This window comes from Falco punctatus (assembly GCF_963210335.1).
Source record: "Falco punctatus genome assembly, chromosome: 7".
Taxonomy (NCBI): domain Eukaryota; kingdom Metazoa; phylum Chordata; class Aves; order Falconiformes; family Falconidae; genus Falco; species Falco punctatus.
Genome location: NC_137587.1, coordinates 45,673,476 through 45,694,137, shown reverse-complemented (window position 1 = coordinate 45,694,137; position 20,662 = coordinate 45,673,476). Strand labels below are relative to the sequence as shown.

The window sequence follows — 20,662 nt, the reverse complement described above, 5'->3', positions numbered from 1 at the left end:
CAGTATGTGTAAATGAGTTCAAATACTCTAAAGTTAAAGGAGTTGTGTTTGTTTTATGTAAAAATTCTCTTGAGTTGTTTTAGTCACAATTCAAGCTTTCCTGTAGTTCCTAGGAATAAGTCTTCTGCTTGCCATAATGTAAACCAGATGGATTCATCTGAGGGTAGTTCATCCTCTGCTGACTTTCCTTAAATCCTCTTTGTTTATAGCAAGGATGACATATTTTGCTTGGAAGATGCAATAAAAAGCTGACTGTGGAAAACAGAATGACAAGATGTACTTTCCAGCATTTACTTTGATAAATGTAATAACAAATGCATTTAAAAAAGAATTTTTAAAATCCTTCTTGATAGCTTTCTCAGTGACCTTTTATTAATAAAATGCGTGTAATAAAATAATTGAAGTATAGTGCTTTGACCATAAATCTTGTCTGTGGGACATCTGGATGACTTTGAGCTTTGGGATGTTTCTCAGATTCCAAGTATAACATCTTGATTCTGCAGAACTCCATAGCAAACCCCAGACAGGTGGTGGGGCCAGGGCTGCATGGTGGCTTTTCTGTTTCTCTTTAGCTTTAGCGGTGTTGGTGTTACTGCTCTTGTAGAGGAAGTATGTAAAGGAAAGAGGGTGGCAAAAAACCCCCAAACCTTCAAAGTTAGCATTGGTCACTCTCCATAACCAGTCTGAACAGCTGAAGGAAACCTTTTGATCCAAGTTACTAAATGCTATCTCATACTAACCCACAGAAAGGATGTTTCCTGACACTGTTGCATCTGGGCTGGGCAGTGATGCCTTGCATTGCCTTAGCAAATGCAGGGGGAGATCTGTGATGTGGGAGGACGATGCTGCTGCCAGTGCCATGTGTTTGGAGTCTGTTGCCCTCTGTTCTGTGTAGCTGTGAAGGTCTTTGCACTCTCTTTTTCTAGATTGCCGCCCGTGTAGGATGCTGAAGGTGAAAATAAGGTTACTTTTTAATGCATTCCCAGGTATCAGAGTGATTTAGGAAAAAATGTTAAGAGTTGACAGAAAGGGTATTGGCTACAAGACAGAAATTAAGCTTTTCTTAGGTGAGGGTGTGGATTGCATCTCTATATGTTGTGCACTTAACACTTCTGCCATGGTATTGGTTTCACAGTTATGGGACAAGGTAACTATTTGCAGGACTCAGACCCTCTTGCGGCTCAAATTACCACCTGAAAACAGTTCTTTTGATCCTTCACCCCTCTAGGCTAAGCAGTTGTTACTACAGCTCTCACAGGGAAACAAGTCCATACTCGCCTTTGTTGACAATTGAAGTCAACAAGCAGTAACAAAGAATGTTGGCCCAGACTTCACCTGTACTCATCGGTGTTAGATTTAAGACAAGCAGATTTTAGAGATTATGTGCAAATGATAATCCGCTGGATTTACCTTTGGCACACAGGTCATTCTGTTATCCAGCAAGTGTATCATAAGCTACACTAAGATAAGAAACCCCCCTCCTTTTTTACCCCAAATATTTAAATTTTCTACTCTTGCCTTTGAACTAGTTTCTTAGGGCTGGCCTTTTCTGTTCACTTAGTTCCCTTCAGCTTCTTTTGCTTCTCACTGGTCCATTTATACTGTACATAGGCTCCATGCTGAGTTCTCCAGTGAACTGATTGTTAATCAATGCATCCCGCGCCACCCCAACATTAGAAGTCACCTTACAAGGAAGGTGTAAAGGTTCTTCTTACAAAGAAGACACCTTACAAGGTGGCTGGAGCTCAGAAGTGTCATCCAACATTTGAGAGAGACTCTATATCTGGTGTAGAAGTGCTTTTATGAGGCTACCATTGCTCTGCACTGGCTACATGGTTGTTAAGAGTGGGCTGCAGCTGAATAACGCCCTTTGGTTTCAGAGGTTGATGTAGCAGGGAAACCAGGCAAATCCAGGCTGGTGGAAAGTCTTCTGCAGGGGTCTCTGTATACTATATCGCGTGGAAGGAACTGAATTGTGCAGCTGGATGCAGGTGTGGATTGCCCAGTCGTCCTGCTTGTGTAAAATAGGATTGAACATTGTACATTTTTTGGAAAGCACTTTGAATTTAACATTTGCTCCATAGGCTGTATACTAGAATGATGGCATGTTAAGGTCATGGGCCTCCAGGTAGTCAAGCTGTGCACAGTGTGAATATCGCTGAAAGCATCTCCTGTTGTTTTGTGACATGAGTGGCTGAGCATTGTGGCAAATATTGATGCTTTTGTTACTTGCAGCTAGAATCGCTGAAATGCCCTGGGTGGTAGCTTCTGAAAGGAGGTTTAAAAATTGTCAATGGAAAATGTATCTACTTTTTTGTTTCAGCACTTGGGAGAGAATTTATGATGTATATATAGAGTTCATAGATGTCTCAAGCATTTCATATGTGTGTGTTTAATGGAATGGATTGCCACTTTACTGAACATAGCATCAAATCAGCTCTGTTAATTGAAAAAGATTTTTCACATTATTGCTAATGATGTGACACAGTTTTGTTAGAGATGGTGCATAAAATAGCGCTACTTGAAATGATGTTAATGTATGCATTTAAATTCCTTTTTCCCCATTTACGTGCATTATTGATTTTATTTCATTGTTGAGGAGATAATGGATTTATAATTAGAATACAGTCACCCTAATCAATGATGAGATTATTAGACTTATAAATAGAACTTTAAAACTACGATGAGGTAATTTCCCAATGTAACAAAGGATCAATAATTAGAGGTTTGCTTTGCATCTGAAAGTAGTACTTCTAAGATTCAAGTGTGAAACACTTCTAGGGAAGGGAGTCCGTATAAATTATTATACAACTTAATGCCGTGGTTAGACATTTTCCAAAGCTGACCTATTATTATAATTTTGTTTCACGCCCAAATGCTTCTAAGTTAATTCCTCTGAGTTTGCATAGCTGCCACTATCTCAAAACTGGATGGGTTTTTTCTTTTCTGACAATTTAGGTGAAGGAAGTGTGTTAAAGGTGCCGCAGGCAGGAATCCATTGCTGTTTTTGGTGTTTTTGGGCAAAGATAATGGATCTGCCATTCAGAACCACCCCCTTCTGCTTCTGAAGAGTGGCGCTGGTAAAGCTGGGCAAGGCAGTCAGCTGTTGTAGTGGGGGAGATGGCAGTGGAAGGATGAAGGGGAGAGCGGCCCTTGTGGTGCCTGGCTTGGGAGGAAGGTCTGGGTTTAGCTGGTTGATGCTGTGTAGACATCCCTTTTAGTCTCACCAACCTCTCTTGATGACTCTGAAGTACTCATGGGGGCCTAGGGAATAGTGCAACCTCCTGTTAAGCTAAGAAAGACTCTAGTGAGAAGATTTTATGGCAATGATAAGAACTTTAGAAATATGCTACTGGGTCTCAACTGCAGTCCATCTAGTGCAGGGGTATCTCCAGCCGCAGAGCTGGAAATGGTGGTTTGGGAGAGCTGGGGAGCCTGACTACTTTCTGCGGTCTGCTCATGCTCCCCAGCATGCACAGCTGGGGACAGGGACACATCCCTGTCTGTTCCCTTTAGTATCTCTATATGGACCTGCTGTCCAGGAATTTATCTAATCCCTCTCTGACCCTGCTGACACTGTCTGCCTCCAGAGCCTTCTATGTCAGCAGGTTCCACAAATTCACTACCCCAGTGCAAAGAACTACTCACTCTCTTTCAGCTTATCTACCACCTCCATGACATCATAAACCTCAGTCAGGCCCTCCTCAGCCTTCCCCTCTTCAAACAAGAGTCCCAGCCTCTTTCATCTCTGCTTCTGAGGCAGCTGCTCTATCTTCTTGACCATTTACTTGGTTGTCTCTGTCATTTCCCTTACTCCCCCACCCCTGTCTTAAGATGCAGGACTAGGGCTGCACTGGCAGTCAGTCTGTGGACGCTGTCCTTGTTCTTTGTGTCCTGCCTTGTAATGTCCCGAACTTGGTAACTTTTTTGGCTGCTGCTACATCTTGATTTCAAAGGAACCGTCAATGACCTTTAGATCTTCCAAGCTGTAAATGTAAGTTTTGAGTTCAGCATTGTTTAGGTATCATCTAGGTTATTTTTCCCTAAATGTGTGGTCTGTGTCAAATCTCACCTGACACTTCTTTGCCCACTCGCATCTGGGAAGCTCTTGAGTTCCTCTTTGCTCTCATGGCGTTTGGCTACTTGAAAGAGCTTTGGGAAATCTGCAGGCTTGCAGATTTAACTCTAGTTGCGGTGAATCATGACTGACTGGGCATCTGGGTTGCACAGTTCCCATACGGGGAGTAAACAGCAGGTCAGCAGGGAACAACCACAAGAAAAAGGTAGCAGCATCTGCACAGCTCTGCCCCTAATTTAGGACCTCAGTGTCCTTCAACAATGCTTACATAGAGCTGTCCCTGTGTTTGTGAACTTAATGCTGCTTCATGAGCTTGCCTGTAATTGAATCTTGTTCTCTAGATCTGGGTGTACTAAAGACCCAGTTTTCCCTTCAGATAATGAGGGCTTGTACCTCTTCAAGCAAGATGCTAGTCAATGGGTGCCTTGCATGTGGTAGCTGTCAGGCAAATTGATCCCAAGGGATGCTCTCTTTAGAGTAGTTACATCTAATATATAAGCAGTTCAAGCATGATTGAAATAGCAATTAGGTATGACAGTCTCTGTCCACCTTTGCCTTTATTTGCTGACATTATATGTCAATCATTATAACAATATAATGATTGTACTAAAATTACAAGGCCTGAAATTCTTGGGAATATGGTTATTCCATTTTGCTGAATAGAAATTAAAACAAGGCATTGTGAGATTTCAGCTGAGTTGTCTAAAGTCATTAAGGAATTTTGTTGTGGAGTCAGGAAGGTGACACAAGTTTTCCTGATTCAAAGCTCTGTATGTGTCCTGTGTTTCATTGCTGTTGGAGACACATCTGGCCTGTGGAAGTCAGTCCTAATGGAAGAGCATTTGTCTTGTAGGAAACCCAATCCTAAACTGACAGAAATTTGCATTATTATGAGCTTGTTAATGAAATCCTTTGCTTGCTCGTTATCAGCCTCTGACAAAAAGCAGGGATTCAACTGTGTATTTGCCCACTTGAATAAACACCCGGAGCAGTACACAGCTATATATTTTGGCTTTGGAGGCTGTAACTATTGTAATACATGTCAGTGGGGAGGGCTCTGGGCAACGCTTTCTGATGTTTGCCTGGAGGCACTGGAAGAAACAGTTCCTCCTAGCCTGGCTGTTTTAAATCCACTGCATGTGAAAAGTCCCAATTTGAGAGTGTTTATGTGCAGCATGATCTATGTCCTTCTTGACAGCCCTTTTTCATGTCCTCTTGACTTCCCAGGTGGTGGGTTTGCATGTGCAGGTAAGAGGATGAAGTCTGTGTGATGGTCAGATAGCCATGAAGGAACAATAAAAGAGCGTGCCTTGCTATCTCTTGATACCGATGCCCTGAGTGGCTGAAATGTGAAGTAAATGGTCCATCGCTAGCTGATGGCAGATTTATGCTACCAGAGCCCTGGCTGCAGAGACCTTCCAGCCTGAGAACATGGGCAGGCTGAAGATAGGAATGGGCATTTTGTAGATGAAGGAAGCCTACCCAAGACCTGTCTAGAACCTTAGTAAATTTCTCAGAGACCAAGGAGCGTGGTTTAGGAGAGATCTGGGTCAGATTGAGATCTGGTCAGAGGGGAGCAAGCTGCTGCATCTCCATCCTTGTACTGCCAAGGACATCAGAGCTGGATGTGGCTGGATGCGTGTGCCCTGCAGACGAAGGATGAGGTCCTTTCTGTGCTTGAAGCACAGACTGCTAATAATTTTTGGTGGTGAAGATCCAAACCTTTAACCTGTGTTAGTAATTCAGATAGTAATCCAAAAAGCAAGGGCCCCAAGGTAGTCTTTGGATCTCCCATATTACTTTCCAACCTATGACAGCAGATGGGCTCTCCTATTTCTATTTAATTCTACAGCTCTGTCATTTTTCTCCTGCTGCTTCATCTTTAGAGATCAGTGGTAAGCCAGGCATTAGCAACTCTTGTAGCCCAAAACCTATTTTGGGGGAAGGGATATTATGCTCTGTATTTGATTTACATTGAACAAGAGATGCATGTATAAGTCTGAAACTACAGGTTTTGGCATTCTTGTTACCACATCGCAGCTGCAGGTTATAAAATGACTACAGTAGTGTACTGTAGTTATAAAATGCCCTAGTTATTTTATAATGAGCCCTGGCAGAAACATTGTCAAATGGCTGTAAAAAGTTTATCCAGAACATGTTTCGCTTCAGCCTAGTGTATACTGTGCTGTTAACTTTACGTAATGCTAGACAGTCCGGAGGAGACGTTTCACATAGGAGACGTATGTGGGACTTATCCACACCTATGAGAAAGAAGGGTTTACAGTACCAGCATTATCCAGATAGAGATTTACGTCACGTTTGTTCCAGTTAGTGGTAGTAAGTCATAAAAGTTTTAGCATGAATCATTTAGGGGGAAAAATTATTGTTTTATCATATATAAACAGTAGATTTAATGTATCGCAAGATCATTAGATCAAGCAGTTTTTACAATGTAATTGGCTGTAATGTACTAGCCTGAAAGGAGAAAATAGTAAGTTAAAGCAAATGCTCAAAATTCTGTGTGTCTGCCTGCTAGTCAGAAAGGGGTAAAAAAAACTTAGGAAAGGGGGGGAGGGGGGAAAGCCCCATTACAGCCTCAGGCTTGATCTTGCTAGAGTTTCACCTGCAATTCTTTGTTGAAGGCCTATTGAATGCTTTCATTATGGGACCAATTTTTTGAAATAAAATAAATTGTATTGAGTCCTGTCTCTTATTATACAAGTGTGTCAGACCCATTGATGTTTGTGTAATTTTCTCTGTTCCCTCTTCTGTGAATCTGTTCTTGATACATTTAGATACTGTATCTGATTACTTTCTTCTGCAGCTCTATCTAACCTTCTGATTTTCTTTTACCATGACAGTACTATCCTGGGATTGATCTATTTTTCTCTAGACTTTTATATTCTTATGTTTTTCTTGCCTGTCACCAGTCATATATTTTGCATGTGTTAACAGAGACAAAGTGGCAGCACCTAGTTTGGCTTTTTTTGATCCCTGTACAAAGGTCGATGTCCAGAGAATAGAAATATTCAGGAAACTAGAAACATTATGGCTTAGTTTTCAGCTTTGCACTTCAGACTTGCAAAGAGCTTGTTAGGGATGTAATTGTCCTTCCGTTGGTAATGGCCTGACAGAGTACTGTGTGCCTGGAAATTTGGTACACTGGAAGTCTATGGCCAGCTTCTCTACAGTGTAATTTTGGACTAGTCTGACTTGTTTAAACCTGGGCAGATGTTTCCTGCCATCTGGTCATGGCAGGGGAACCTCTGTGCTGGGAACTGAGGATGAGGCAGGGGGTGCCCCTACTCTGCCCGGCACACCTCCAGAACCTGAGGATGTCAGGTCACCTCTGTCTCTTCCTGCCTCCCGCAGCCTTTGGCCATCTTAACTGGGAACAACTCATGCTGCCATTGCTTGTTGTGGCCCTGCCAACCTTAGCTGCACGTGTGGATGCTACCAGCCAAAATGCATGTCTAGCTCTGCTCTCATGTCCTCAGGACAGGTGCTGGGACCCAGTACTGAAACGTTCCTGTCCGTGATGCAGGCACCAATGTGAAGAATGGACACGTAGGTCATTCCTGCAAGTGCAAAACACCTGGTGTGACATTTTCAAGTGTTGTCCTTGCTGTGGTCTTACTGGCCCCAGATTTCATGTGGCTTTGGAGACAGTAAAGGAAAGGGGTCTTATAAAGCAGTTTTGGAAATCCTTCCTTTGAGGATTAGCTGGTTTCAGAGGGTTAACGGCTTTTGTCTGGCAAACCTTTTCTAAGAGAATTGAAACAAACATTAATCTCTGGATGCAGAGGCCTATGACACTTTAAATATGCAGTGCAGTCAGTAACACTTTATAGTGACAAGTTTGTGATTTCTGTGTTTGATCATGAGTGATTTATGAAAATTTAGTAAATGGTGAAGCACAGCTCCCTCTCAGCTGCAGACTGGAGTCTTCTTTCTGTGCAGACTTGTGTGCTTAAAAAAGTTATACAAAGTTGGTCCCGTTCCTCTAGAGAATTATAATTTCTACATGCTGTCCCCAGAAGAGCACGGGTTGAGAGAGGGACGTGCACGAAGCAATTCCTGCATTTAGTTTAAAAACTAATCCCCTCTATCTTCTTACTCGTACCCCTTCAGCAGCTGTAAGCAACACAAGCTGAAACCATGGTGTGACAAACCAGGGTGCCCAGGAGGGTCCCATTACTTGTCTTTGGTTTTCCTGCCTCAGGGCAAATGATTTGGACCTGACAAAATTCCTCATACCTGAGTCCTCCTCATCAGCTGAGAGATGTAACTGTCTCAGGGAGAGCTGAACACGGCTCTGCTGGAAAATCCTGTCACTTTGGGTCATGCAAGCAGCCCTTGAATCCTAAACTTGGAAGGATTTATTTTGTGCTTTTTCAGCTTCTCACCGTGCAGCAAAACTAATGTTACCTCTGTGTTTAAGAATACTAACTGGGTTATTGAAGGCTTAATAAAAAAGATATGGGTTGCCTTCTGCACTAGTCTTCTGATGATTGTATCTTGCATGCCTTACTTCATCTTTTCCCCCTTTACAAGAATCAATGCCTTCTCCTTGGCTTCCCCTCACCCGCCTTTCATGCACGCACAGAATTGAGAATAAAACTTCCAGATATACTCAGAAATTAAAAGCTAAGTTTTCAAAAGTGTCTAATGTAGGAATGGGAATTTACAGGCATCCAACTTGTTTGGAAAGTATATTAACCATCTGGTATCTGAAATACCAGGTTTGATTCGGATATTTCAGGTTAGATGCCTGGTATGTCCAACATCATCTGTCTCATAGAAATGTAGGCTTCTAAGTTCTCATAGGAATAAAAAAAGTGGTGAAAAACTAATGTATGTCATACACTGCTCATGTTTTTAAGTGTGAGTAGCTTTTACAGGAATTGATCTGTTAACAGTTTCCAGTCAGTTCTTACAAATCTCTTATGCTGCTGTAAAATCCACTGAAGATTCATGCTAACTCTACAGATTTCCTATTTAGCTTTCAGGTTTGCCACCATATACATTATGCGTTAGTTTAAGCATGATTGGTTAGAAAACCAAGAATGTTGCTGCTTCTACCTTCTTTCTTCAAAATTATGCTTAAATGTGATTTTCTTTATTTCAAAGTCCTGTTGTCTAGTGTAGCCTCTGTTGAAAGTGAATGGAAAAATATGCCTTGGGAATTCATTTGAACTCTCTAATTTTTAATCCGAGTCAACAGCACATGTGGCAAGGGGTTATGGTTGTTTTCCTGACAGAATGTAGGGGAGTATTCCAACATTAATGTTAGCCTGCCAGTAGTTGCTGGTTGGGTTTCCTTCTCTTGCTGGCCATCATGCCACCCACCATTGTGCATGGCAGCCCCTCTATGTGCCAATCTGTAAGCCCCACATACTGACTCCAGAGCTTCTGGTGTAGATTTCTTGGCCTGTAAACTACTAAATTCATAGTAAGCTCCATTTATTTTTAGTGCTTTATGTCAGTTTATGTAACTCAGAAGTTTGAATGTTACATTGGATTTTTCCCAGTCTGGATGTTTTTCCCTGTGCCATATACTTTCTTTGGCTGGTATAGGTCAAGGCCACACATTTGTTGTTCAATTCATTAATTATCAAGTACCTGCTTTATTGACCACCTCAAGGTCCTCATTGCTCTATCCCTGGCTTTTAAACAATGAACCACATGAGTGGATCTGATCCTTTTCTAAGCATCTTTGTTCCTGGCTGTCATTGTCAGTAGATTGTGGATGGGATAGACAGACTCCCTTTTTTAAGCATATGTTGCTGCCTTACCTTTTCTTTGTGTCAGTCTTGATGTCTAGCAGAGCTTGGTCTCTGCCTTTCTGCCTATATTGCTGAGAAATCCGATCTCACGGGACTTCTGTATTGCAAAGTGAGAGGTTTTGCAGAGGGATATTCAAAGTTTCAAGTTTGGCTTCCAGCATGAGTAGCTTTGCTTGGATTAAGTTAATCTGCATGAATATACTTCTGTGTCTCAGCCTCAGATCTCTTAGGTGAGCTCTACAAAAGTACTTTTTTTTTTTTTGTGTAGCAGTCTATAGTAAAGCGTTAGGCAGCCACTCCATAATACTGATAATAGTATTAATCTTTGAAGACCAGACCTTCAGAAGAAGTTGGCTTTGCTGGGAACTGGGAATTCAGCACGCAGCCTATGGGAATGAGTCCAGATGAAACTTCAGACAGCCTCTCGTGCACCAGTTGAGCACTAGTCTGTTGGCAGGGTTTTCTTTTTACTTGGTACCTAATAACTGGGTTGCCTCAGTTCTCATGAGAAAAACTTTGTTTGGGTTGTCAGTGTATGAGAAAATTGAGGGTGTGTATGTAGCTGGGAAGGCACTATTACCATGCCTGCATATCTGTAGTTGTAAAACATGATCTATGACAGCACAAAATTTGAAATTTGGTGGCATCCCAGGAAGTACTTAATTGTGTTTGTGCTTCATTACAAGGCTGTCTCCTTTTCTGGAATTTATTTTAGCTAATTAGTTGGAAATGTCAAAGTAGTATTTCAAACGACAGAAACATCATATATTATCATACACAAAGCAATTAAATCTTCTGACAAATATTTATTGTGGTGTCATCTTTAATTAAATCTTCAGTACTCCTAGACACAGAGCAGGTTCTTCCAAAAAAGAGGCCTTCCTAGCACTGTCAGTGAGCACTTGACTGATGGGGCTTAATTGAATTCGGTACTGAAAGAGTTGGTGGCCTAAACATGAAGATATCGACAGGACACAATTTCACAATACGGATGTCTGATATTTTGGCAAAATCCCAGAGCAATCACCCCCCTTTAAAGTCTGTCTCAGATACTGCAGATGGATTATGCTGGAGAAGACGCATCTCTGGTTGCTCCTGTTTTTCCACTGGAAGGGTTTGCAGGAGAAAAAACAAGGCCGCGCACTTGTGCTGTGAAGATAAATAATGCTGAAAAGCAGGGTCATGTATATGTTTTTTAAAAATAATGTTTTATGTCTTTAGTTCTTGGGGTATTCATGTGGAAACATGTTACAAATGTGACTGTTTGGCTAGTTCCTCTTAAACAGATCGGTTTTGTAGATGATGTGCCACAGAGAAATAATTCCTGACAGTTACAACTGAACCAGATAAGCAGTTCTGCCAGCTCCCAAATAACACTGTGAAACAAAAAGGTTCTGCTTATTGTTTTTCATTTCTTTGTGCCTGTCAAACTTTTAACTGTGCGTTACCCATCACAAGGGGTCTCTGGGGGTTTCTGCACCTTTGCTGCAGCCCTGCTTTTTACCTTCTTGTTGCAGGACCTGCTACTGCTCGTCCAGCCCTTCAGCTGCTGCTGATCTTCCCCTTCCCCCTTGCCAAGGTGCTCTTTGGAGATGCTGCATGAGATTTCTCCCTGTCATGGCCATTCAGCAAGTGTGTTAACCTGTACATGTGTTTTTCTTTTTTGTTTCCAGGCAGAAACGGCACCAGAGAGTGGCCGAGATGGTCCCAGTGTTCAGATCAGCTCAGGGCAGAACAGCTCCGACCCCGCAGGAGCAGGTGGCTCGGGAGCCTCCCAGAGCATGGTCGCTCCAGCTGGGGTCTCAGCAGGTACCTCAGCTGCGGCTTCGTTCTTCATAAGGTAGTATTTCACCTTTCTGGTTTCTGTTAACTGCTCGTGGGTCTTCAAAGATTGTGAAATTCTGTTGAGTCCTTGCCATGGGTAGAAGGTGTATGTAGCGTGTGGTGTTTCTTGCTGAGAGGTGGAGCTGGTCACCTCTTTGTGACTGTGGTTTTCCACTGCCACTGGGGTGGAGAGATGCGATGTTTTTTTTTGTGATGGTGATGGCCCCGATGTGATTGTGATGGAGACCTGAGCAGGAACCTCTATTGACCAAAACCCAAGAAAATGTGTATTGGTCTTTCTCTAGTCCTTAACGTCCATTTCCACCTGTAGAAAGTCTGTTATTCTGTGGCTTTCCTTGAAGCAGAAGCTGAAGTAACAAGACTTTTTCACTTGGATCTAAATAAAAAAAAGCTAGGTATTATTCAGTACCATGTCTACTGTGTGCAAATAAAACTTTTCCATAGTTGGCAGCAGCAGCTGAAGCAGTTTAAGACATTCTTTTTTTAGCAGTAGCCCAGAACAATATTTTTTTTTCCATTCATGGGTCTTATAAAAAACCTGATATGTTAGTTTTGTTTGTGAGATGTTTATTATAATTAGAATGTTGATTAAATGCAATATGCTGTCAAGCAGATGGCACTTACAAAAACAAAATTCAGGGCTTTGTACTTGCATTCCAAACTCCTTTTTTAATTCAGAACTGAACATGTTTTGAGACAATATTGAAAAATGTAAGCGTGTCTGTGAATGGCATAGAAGTCAAATGCACTGAGTGAGGATTCTTCTTGTGATGTAATAATGATGGCAATTGTATTGTTTTCTTTTCCTTGATCTTTAAAATGTTTTGCACCAATAGCATCCTGGCTTGTATCTGTAATAGCATGGCCAGCAGGACTAGGGCAGTGATTGTCCCCCTGTACTCAGCGCTGGTGAGGCCGCAGCTAAATAACTGTGTTCAGCTTTGGGCCCCTCACTACAGGAGGGACGCTGAGGTGCTGGAGTGTGTCCAGAGGCAGGTAATGGAGCTGGGGAAGGGTCTGGAGCACAAATCTTACGAGGAGCCACTGAGGAGACTGGGGGTGTTTAGCCTGGAGAAGAGGAGACTCAGGGGGGACCTTACCGCTCTCTACAACTACCTTACAGGAGGTTGTAGTGAGGTGCGGGTCGGTCTCTTCTCCCAAGTAACGAGTGAGACAACAAGAGGAAACAGCTCCAAATTGTGCCAGAGGAGGTTTAGATTGGATACTGGGAAGAATTTCTTCACTAAAAAGCTTGTGAAGCACTGACACAGGCTTCCCAAGGATGTGGTGGAGTCACCATCCCTGGAAGTGTTTAAAAAATGCGAAGATGTGGTGCTTAGGGACAGTGTTTAGTGGTGGCCTTGGCAGTGCTGGGTTAATGGCTGGCCTCGTTGATCTTAAAGGTCTTTTCCGACCTATATGATTCTATGATTAAATGAATGACGTTTACTATGAGTTACAATCTGACCTCAGAAAGGAGCTCAACTTCCCAAGCCCTGTTTTTTAGAAGAGTGTAGTACAACAAATGTTAATCGTTATATGCCTGCATATTACGGTCTGTCTGTACACAAGAGGCTGGGAAATGGTTGCCCCAAGAGTGGTGTGTGTGAGTTAATGTTTGTCTCTGTGCTAAGTGCCGCAGGTTTAAAGTCAACACAGAAATGGTTGCCTGCAGAGGATGATTTGTTTCATTTTAAGATAGGTGTCTAAAATCAGTGGGCGAGAAGAAGAAAGGAAAGGTAAGGGGAAAAGTTCAGACATCTCTTTTCTTCTTTAGTTGCCTAAATAAGGACAGATGAATCCTCTCCAAAGTGCCTAGACTGGGCAGCAGCACAGCTTTCATTACTGTATTTCACATTGTGGGTGTGAACAGTGTGATTTAGCTTAATCTACTTTGGGTTTATTTCAACGTGAATCTGTATGTCATAAGCAAGTGTAAAGACTGTTGCTTTCACTGGGGAATCCAGAAAAAAAAACCAAACCCTCCTTGGAACTGAGAGAAAGAAGTCAGTGCCTAATAACCTGAGATAAGACCCAACATCTTTTCTTCCAGTGATGTTTCTGTCACTGGTCAGCAAAACTCAGTTCCGGTTTTACTGTAAAGCGACAGATCCTTACTAATGATTGTTGTTGGCTTGATTCAAAGATTCTTGAAGTCAGCAGCAAGGCTGAAAATGACATCATTGTATGTTGGATCAGGCCCTAATTGCTTCTCATGAATCTGTCTTTGCCTTGAGTGAATCAGAGTTTTATAGCTTTAGCAGCTATGTGCTAGCTAAAACATTTTAAAACCCATTAGTACTTTGCTTATTCCCAACCCGTGTTTCCTCTGTTCAGAATTGATTCTCTTCAATTTTTTTAGCTGAAGAACAGGGTTAGTTGAATTTTTTTTGCACTGAGGACTTTTGTTTCTTTTTTTGTGGTTGTTGTAGAGAGAGTTAAGTGAGAAATAAAATTTTCCTGAATTAGTTTTGTAGCATTTTCATAATCTTTCATCACACTCCTCATAAATGTATTTCGGCATTCCAGAGCCTGTCTAAGAATCTTGAGTTCCCTAAAAGCAGGCATTCAAGAAACAAGTTCAGTTATAACTGTGATTAAAAACACAAATTGAAACACAGAAAATCTCACAACGGCTGGGGGAGGCAGATCCATTATTGATCCCTGGCAGTCATAAATGTATTGAGTAGGTGCTGGGGTGGGTACCATTTTATAGTCCTGGCCAGACTGCTCCACCACCGTTGGCATTTACCTCAGGAGAGGCTCCCTCTCCCACTGCTCCTCCTTCTTTTCTGACTCTTCCTGACATTGGGACCTTACAGATCAAAGTTTCCATGCTGATCCTTCCTCCCACCCTTGATCCGTGCAGCCCTCAGCAGAGGGGAGAGGAAGAGGGGGATTCTTTAAGGATGAGACACAGACAGATACTGGCAGAAACTGGGGTGGAAGCGGCTTACCCAGGGACAAGAAGCATTGGGATAGCAACAGTTTTGGCTGATCTTGTTCAGTACTGATGGGATATCAGGCTGCTTTGCTCCAGCCTTTCCGGTCCTGTCTCCTCTTTCCCTTTGCACCATCCAACCTCAAGGATGCTGAGGAAGGAGGTCATCCCTGCCCTGAATCCTTTGCAGCAGCATCCACTTTTCTGCCCTTTGTCTGTTCAGCTAATCCTCTCTCAGCAAGCACCTAGAGATGAAAGAGGAGGGGTGGCACTAGTGTTACGCTATAGTCCCTAGTCATTGTGTTTGCTGGTTCTTTCCCTACCATGTTTCTCTTCTGAGCCACTGAAATTCTGAACTTCATAGCAGGCCCGGTGTGTTACTCACGTTATGCAGAGCCTGGCACATTTTGTTCCTTGTTCTTTACTGGAATAAATGCAATTAATATATTGATGATCACACAGATATTTTTTTTTTTTCAAATCATTGCCTTCTGTTTGACCAAATGCACTGAGTACCTCCATGTTTTTACAAGACCCTTTTTGTAAAAGGAGCTGTGGCTGGGACTTTAGCTTGAGAAAAGGGCTGTTTTGTCATAGATGCATATTTTTGCTTAGCTATTATTATTTCTGTGTTAACACTGAGTGTGTTGGAGTGCAGTGTTAGTTAGTCTGGAAGACAAAGCCTTTATAGGGTGTTTGTGGAAACTGCATCTGTGATTTCCTTAGCAGCAACACTAGTTATTTTTCACATGAATAAAGGATTCCAGTCTTGTTCTTCATGAAATAGTATTGACTATTGGTACAGGTCCTAGCACAACTAGCTTTTGGGCTGTGGCATGGTTTCCTGGCAGCAAACAAATGTCTTTTTCACATTAAAACTGGAGTCTCTATTTGGTGAAATAACCTTTGACTCTTGCTTGTGGGCAGTCTTGTGCCTGGGAAGGGAAGAGGTCTGTGCAGGTTTTTTTGTTTGTTTGGTTTTTTTACTCCAGTTTGTTCGTTGGTGGGAGTCATAGTTTTGTATTTGTAAGGTCACAAACACAAAAGACTGTATAGAGAGTTCATGTCCTCACCTGGAAGATAATAACCAAGAGCTGCAGCAAGACATTTACCTGGTGATAAGAAGTACCCATGGTTAAAATGAGTATCTTAAAGATAGTCTTTGCAGTGAATGCATTGATTTTGTTAAGCACATGTGGAGCCCAAATCTACATACTCATCCAAAGCTGTTTCTCAATTGAATGTCATATTTAATTTCTTTAAGCTTAATTATGTTCTGCTTTTTTTTTAAAAAAGTATTTTATTCATTACCTAGAAATGCAGTGTCTAGCATGAAAGTGCTAAATATTAAAAATCAAAGGCAAATGTTAGAGACAGCAGACAGAAGCGTATTAAGAAATTAAATCAGTTTTAAGCTTTTTTCCTCACTCTGATCTGTCATAGAAGGAGGAAAGCTTTGATTAACATCTGACTGTGTCACACAAGCAAATTGCCAGACATTACTCAATGGTCATGTTACTGAAGGACCAGAGGATTTAGTAGAAAATGCAGCTTCTCAGTAGGTCACTGACAGAATAAGAAAGCCAGAGCAAAAAGTGCAGGTCATGGGCATGGACGGCTGTGAACAGGCTCATGGTTTACCCTTACAATGCAGGGGGAGAAGTTTAATCTTGCGTTCTTCAGATTTAAGAAGAATGCAGCTGGGCTTTGTCCCTTAGTGTGGCATGAGCCGTGCCTTGCTCGGCACTCCCACTTTACACCTATTTCCAGTTGTGGGTTTTTTTTGTATAAAGAACCTGAACAAACTTTATATTACTAAGTGAAAATATGTGAGATAGTTGTAGGACCCTTCTGTGGGCTATGCTTGCAACTAAGTAAATATTGGCATATTGTGGTATAAAGCTGTAATAAGCTGTTGGGTTTTTTGTCACCCAGACACCTGGAGAAGAGAGGAAATCGTGTTTCCAAGAACAGGCAGGAGAAGGGCAGCGAGGAGGTGGAGGAGAATGGGCATGCACTTGGGAAGAGGTTAATGGGCTGTCTGCCAGAAAAGAAAATACCAGTCCCCTGGGAGGACAATCGAGGCCCCCGAGAAATCAAAGCCATCACCATTAATGTGCCATTTCTGCCTGTTGGTGACAGTGGTGGCAGCACCGCCTGTGCTGCTGGGTGGGGGTACGGTGTTTCCGTGAGAGCACTGGTGTCTGCCTTGGTGCACAGGGACAAGCTGAAAGGAAGGTTTGAGCAGTGACAGGGCAGCTAGGAGGAGTAAAAGCTGTTCAGAGGAAAATATGTATGAAAGCAAGCAACCCAGAGCAATGTTGAGCAGAAGACAAACTGTAGTAAGTCCATCTTATTAAATTTTAATTTTCTTTTACTTTGGGTTTTCACGTCTTTTCAAACGGGTTTGGTCACAGCACTTGCTGCTGTGGGACTGCTGCCTTTGAAGCAGGGAAAGAGCTGTATAGTTGTGGCTACTTTACCTTGCACCCCCCTGCTTTTGTTTATATGATTTAGTCTTCCAAGCACAGCACTCCCTATGCACTCACTAGTTTTCAGGTTTCTAAATTATTTGCAGTGTTGCTGGGCTTTGCCAGATTAAAACCATTTAAGTTAATGCATCTGTAGAATCACAGTGGTGAATCACACCCGTTATCTTTCCACTCTCATCATATCCCTGCATGTTTGGGAAAGCTGTGTCAATTTAGACATGATATAAAACATTACACGTGATATGCTTTTTACAAGCAGCTTTTCTTAACAAGAGATAACATACAGTCTCCGAGTAATGTAATTGAACATCTTAAGAGTTAAAATAAGCATAGATTCAGGATATTCCATCATATTTTAATGCCTGCGAGTTTTGGATTAAAGAATCTAATTATTCACTAATGAGCAGTAATGGTACATATAAACTAAGGGTCACTATCCTATTACAGGCACCTGATGGTTCACTGATAAGCGTTTGGTCATTAGATTGACCATAAAATATAGTCAATAATTGAGGTTACTCATAGAGCAGACACCTTATCAGCTTTAGGCATGGTGGGACAGCTTGTCAGTACTCTGTGTACTGATTGTGCTGTGACTGAGCATATGATTAGGGTATTGAAGCAGTCTGTATCTAATGAAACTGCAGGAAAGGCATAGTAATATTAGCACAACCACTAAATGACTAATGTGTTTTTGTTCCAAGCCTCAGACACTTCAATTAGTTCTAATAAACTCTGATCTAGTGTAGCGGTAGGCAGAGAATTCAGATATTTTGTGTACAAGCTTTCATTATGCTAGTCAAAATTTGTAACATTTTTGGGACAGATGAAATCTGTGTGGCTTTGAATGAAAAATGATGGCAATAATAAAGGCTGTCATTATAATTTTTTACTTCATTTTTTTCAGTTTTATTTTTGCATTTTTTAGATTTAGAATACTTTCCGAGACAATGCCTAGTGCCTGATTTAAAAGATGAAGCTGACAGCAGCAAATTAGATGTCTGCATATTCTGCTTTAAGGTCCATTCATGCAGTTCATGTTGGCTTGTGCATATAGATCTAAACTTAGGATGTGTTCCTTAGCATTTTGTACCATATGGAACATTAGTCAAATAGTCTAGTTCTTGAAGGCTTTTGTAGAGATACTGATTTTACTGTGCTTCAAACTATTGCTGAGAAAATAACCTGAGAACCTATTCTTTTATGATTAATTTTTTTTCTATGAGGATGCCTTAACTTTCATAAATTATTTAATATGGGGAAGGATGCAAAATGCCTTTTGTCTTTTTGAACTGCTGTTCAGGCTTCTGTGATGCGACCTTGGAAAGTAACCATAGAAACATGTTAAAAGCATCAACTGAAAATCAGTAGTTTGGTTTGACAGTGATGCAAATTCTGTGAAAGAAGATTATGATGTATTAGGAACACTTGAGGCATATATTACTGCTAACCTGTTAAACCTGATTATTCCATGACTATCGGTACTTTCAGAATTTAATGCAGGGGAAAAAAGCCCAAACCTCCTGAAACATACATTTTCTTAAAGTTGCCATGTTTAAGATGTTCCTAGCCAAATCACTTCAACCTGTCTGTCATTCTGTATCCTGTTAAAAGCAAGAATTATATTTCTGCTAAGCTCATAACGTAGTTCACCAGTTCTCTGTATTTAATAGCTGTAAACTTTTGCCCTGTACCCTGCTGGGTTGCACTGGTATCCTGGCTTTGTGCAGAGCTGGCACAATTTAAATCTCTTTGACACATAAAGTGGATAAATGGGTTATGAATAAGTAGTAGTTCATCAAAAGGTGAAGAAAATGTGTGACTCACTGGATCCTGAGTTAGACCTTTTTGTGCTGACCTATGGTAGTTAAGCTAGTTTGTGAGCTTGAAACAGAAGTGCTTGCTATAGTTACAAGTAACCATAGTTAATTCTTGGTGAATAATAGGTCAAAGGCGAAGAAGTGGAGTCACTTCTTAGAGCTTCCTTATTAAGCATAACCCATGCCCAAGAAATTCTGTGTTGAGATGATGCAGGAGAAGTAAATTTGAATTAATTACGTAGGAAAGTGGGGTACCAGCTCTTCCCAACCACGACTGCCTTGCTGGCAGACATATCCAAAACTCATGCATGGTTTGTCCCCACTTTGCAGTGTCATAGCAGTATCACAGAAGCTGTGGGGCTCTTCAAGGACGTGGTGGCTCACTGGCATTAACGCAACTCAGCAGCCGCTCGGTGCATTAACCCTTCTTCACTAAGTGCCCCACAATGCCCCACTTTCTCTTGCTACTATTTGGTCACTGTTGGAGACTGGTCAGGAAGGGTGGCTGAGCAGCTGGGAGGAGAGCTACATATATGCAGATGAAGAGGAGCATCCAGCTGTTTCAGGGGGAGCCAAATGTATAATTAGCCTTTTCCCTATAATGAATTCCTCCTCTGAATCTAGTGGGCTGGAGCAGCCTCATGCCTGCAGTGCTCTCACCACTGCATGGTGCTGGAGAGGGGGATGCCTTCCCAGCCCCCTTTTCTTCTCTGCATGAAGCCAGGGAGAGTGAGAAAGCCCTCATGCAGATGTGCAAATGGAGACGGAGTGGGTGACACCAAAGGGCTTGCCTTGTCTTGCTGGTGCCATGCTACTGCTGCTGGAATGTGGTTGCTTAGCTGTCCCCGGAGAGCCAATGTGACCTGCACATAGCACGGTGCTGTGCAGGGACAGGAAATGGGGCAGGGTGCGCAGCATTGTGCAGTATCTTGTATCAGCTGAGGGCAGCTTAAGCTTTCCTAGTTGCTGTGGCAGCATAATACCACCTATAATTAAGGACAAACACAACAGTGTATGATTTAGGTATATCCCATTTCATGTTAGCCTGTAAGGAAGATAAATTAGAAGATAAGCCTGAATTTAGTAGGCTTTGTTCTTGGAAACAGAAAGGACTCTCAGGACAGCATGTTTAAGAGCAGAATATCATTACTAGTATCATTGCTAATACTGCATCATACATTTACACAGTGCTTTATCAGCATATGGTAAGCCAGGCTCCCTGCTATGAAGAGCTCATCTGTGATGACTGTGAGACTGATGGGGCAAACAGAGATGACACAGAGAGCTGTAGCTCAGCAAAGGGAGAAGGTAAATAAATTGGAGAGGCTGAGAGGAGAGGGAAGGTAGAGTTTTGGACATCAAGCACTGCTGAAAGAATGAAAAAAGGACAATACATCTGTTATCAGGATATGGCTGTTAATTAGACAAGGGAGACACTGGATGGTCAGCCAAGGTGGAGAGCCCTTGGTGAGGATTTGAGGGCTCCTCAAAGGGAATTGGCAGAGAGAGGGTGGTGGTGACCAAATGAAGCAGCACTGGGCATCTAGGAGTCATTGCCTTGGAAGATGAAACTCCCCTGTATAGAGAGGGTTTAGGGATCATGGTATGAACCAAGGAGAGATTATGCAAGACATCAGTGTCAGGGAGATGATTGAAAGGAGAAGTCTTACCTGGATAGTACAGGTCACAGGGGGTTGCGT

General features: G+C 42.0%; 1 protein-coding gene across 1 annotated transcript in view; it reads left to right on the top strand.

The window, feature by feature from the left end:
• The window catches only part of KIF26A (kinesin family member 26A), a 103,875-nt gene that overhangs the window by 39,521 nt on the left and 43,692 nt on the right, over positions 1-20,662 (top strand). Inside the window, exon 4 of the mRNA XM_080397065.1 lies at positions 11,538-11,704. Coding sequence (XP_080253191.1) covers positions 11,538-11,704 — 167 coding nt within the window. The remainder of the gene's footprint in view (positions 1-11,537; positions 11,705-20,662) is intronic.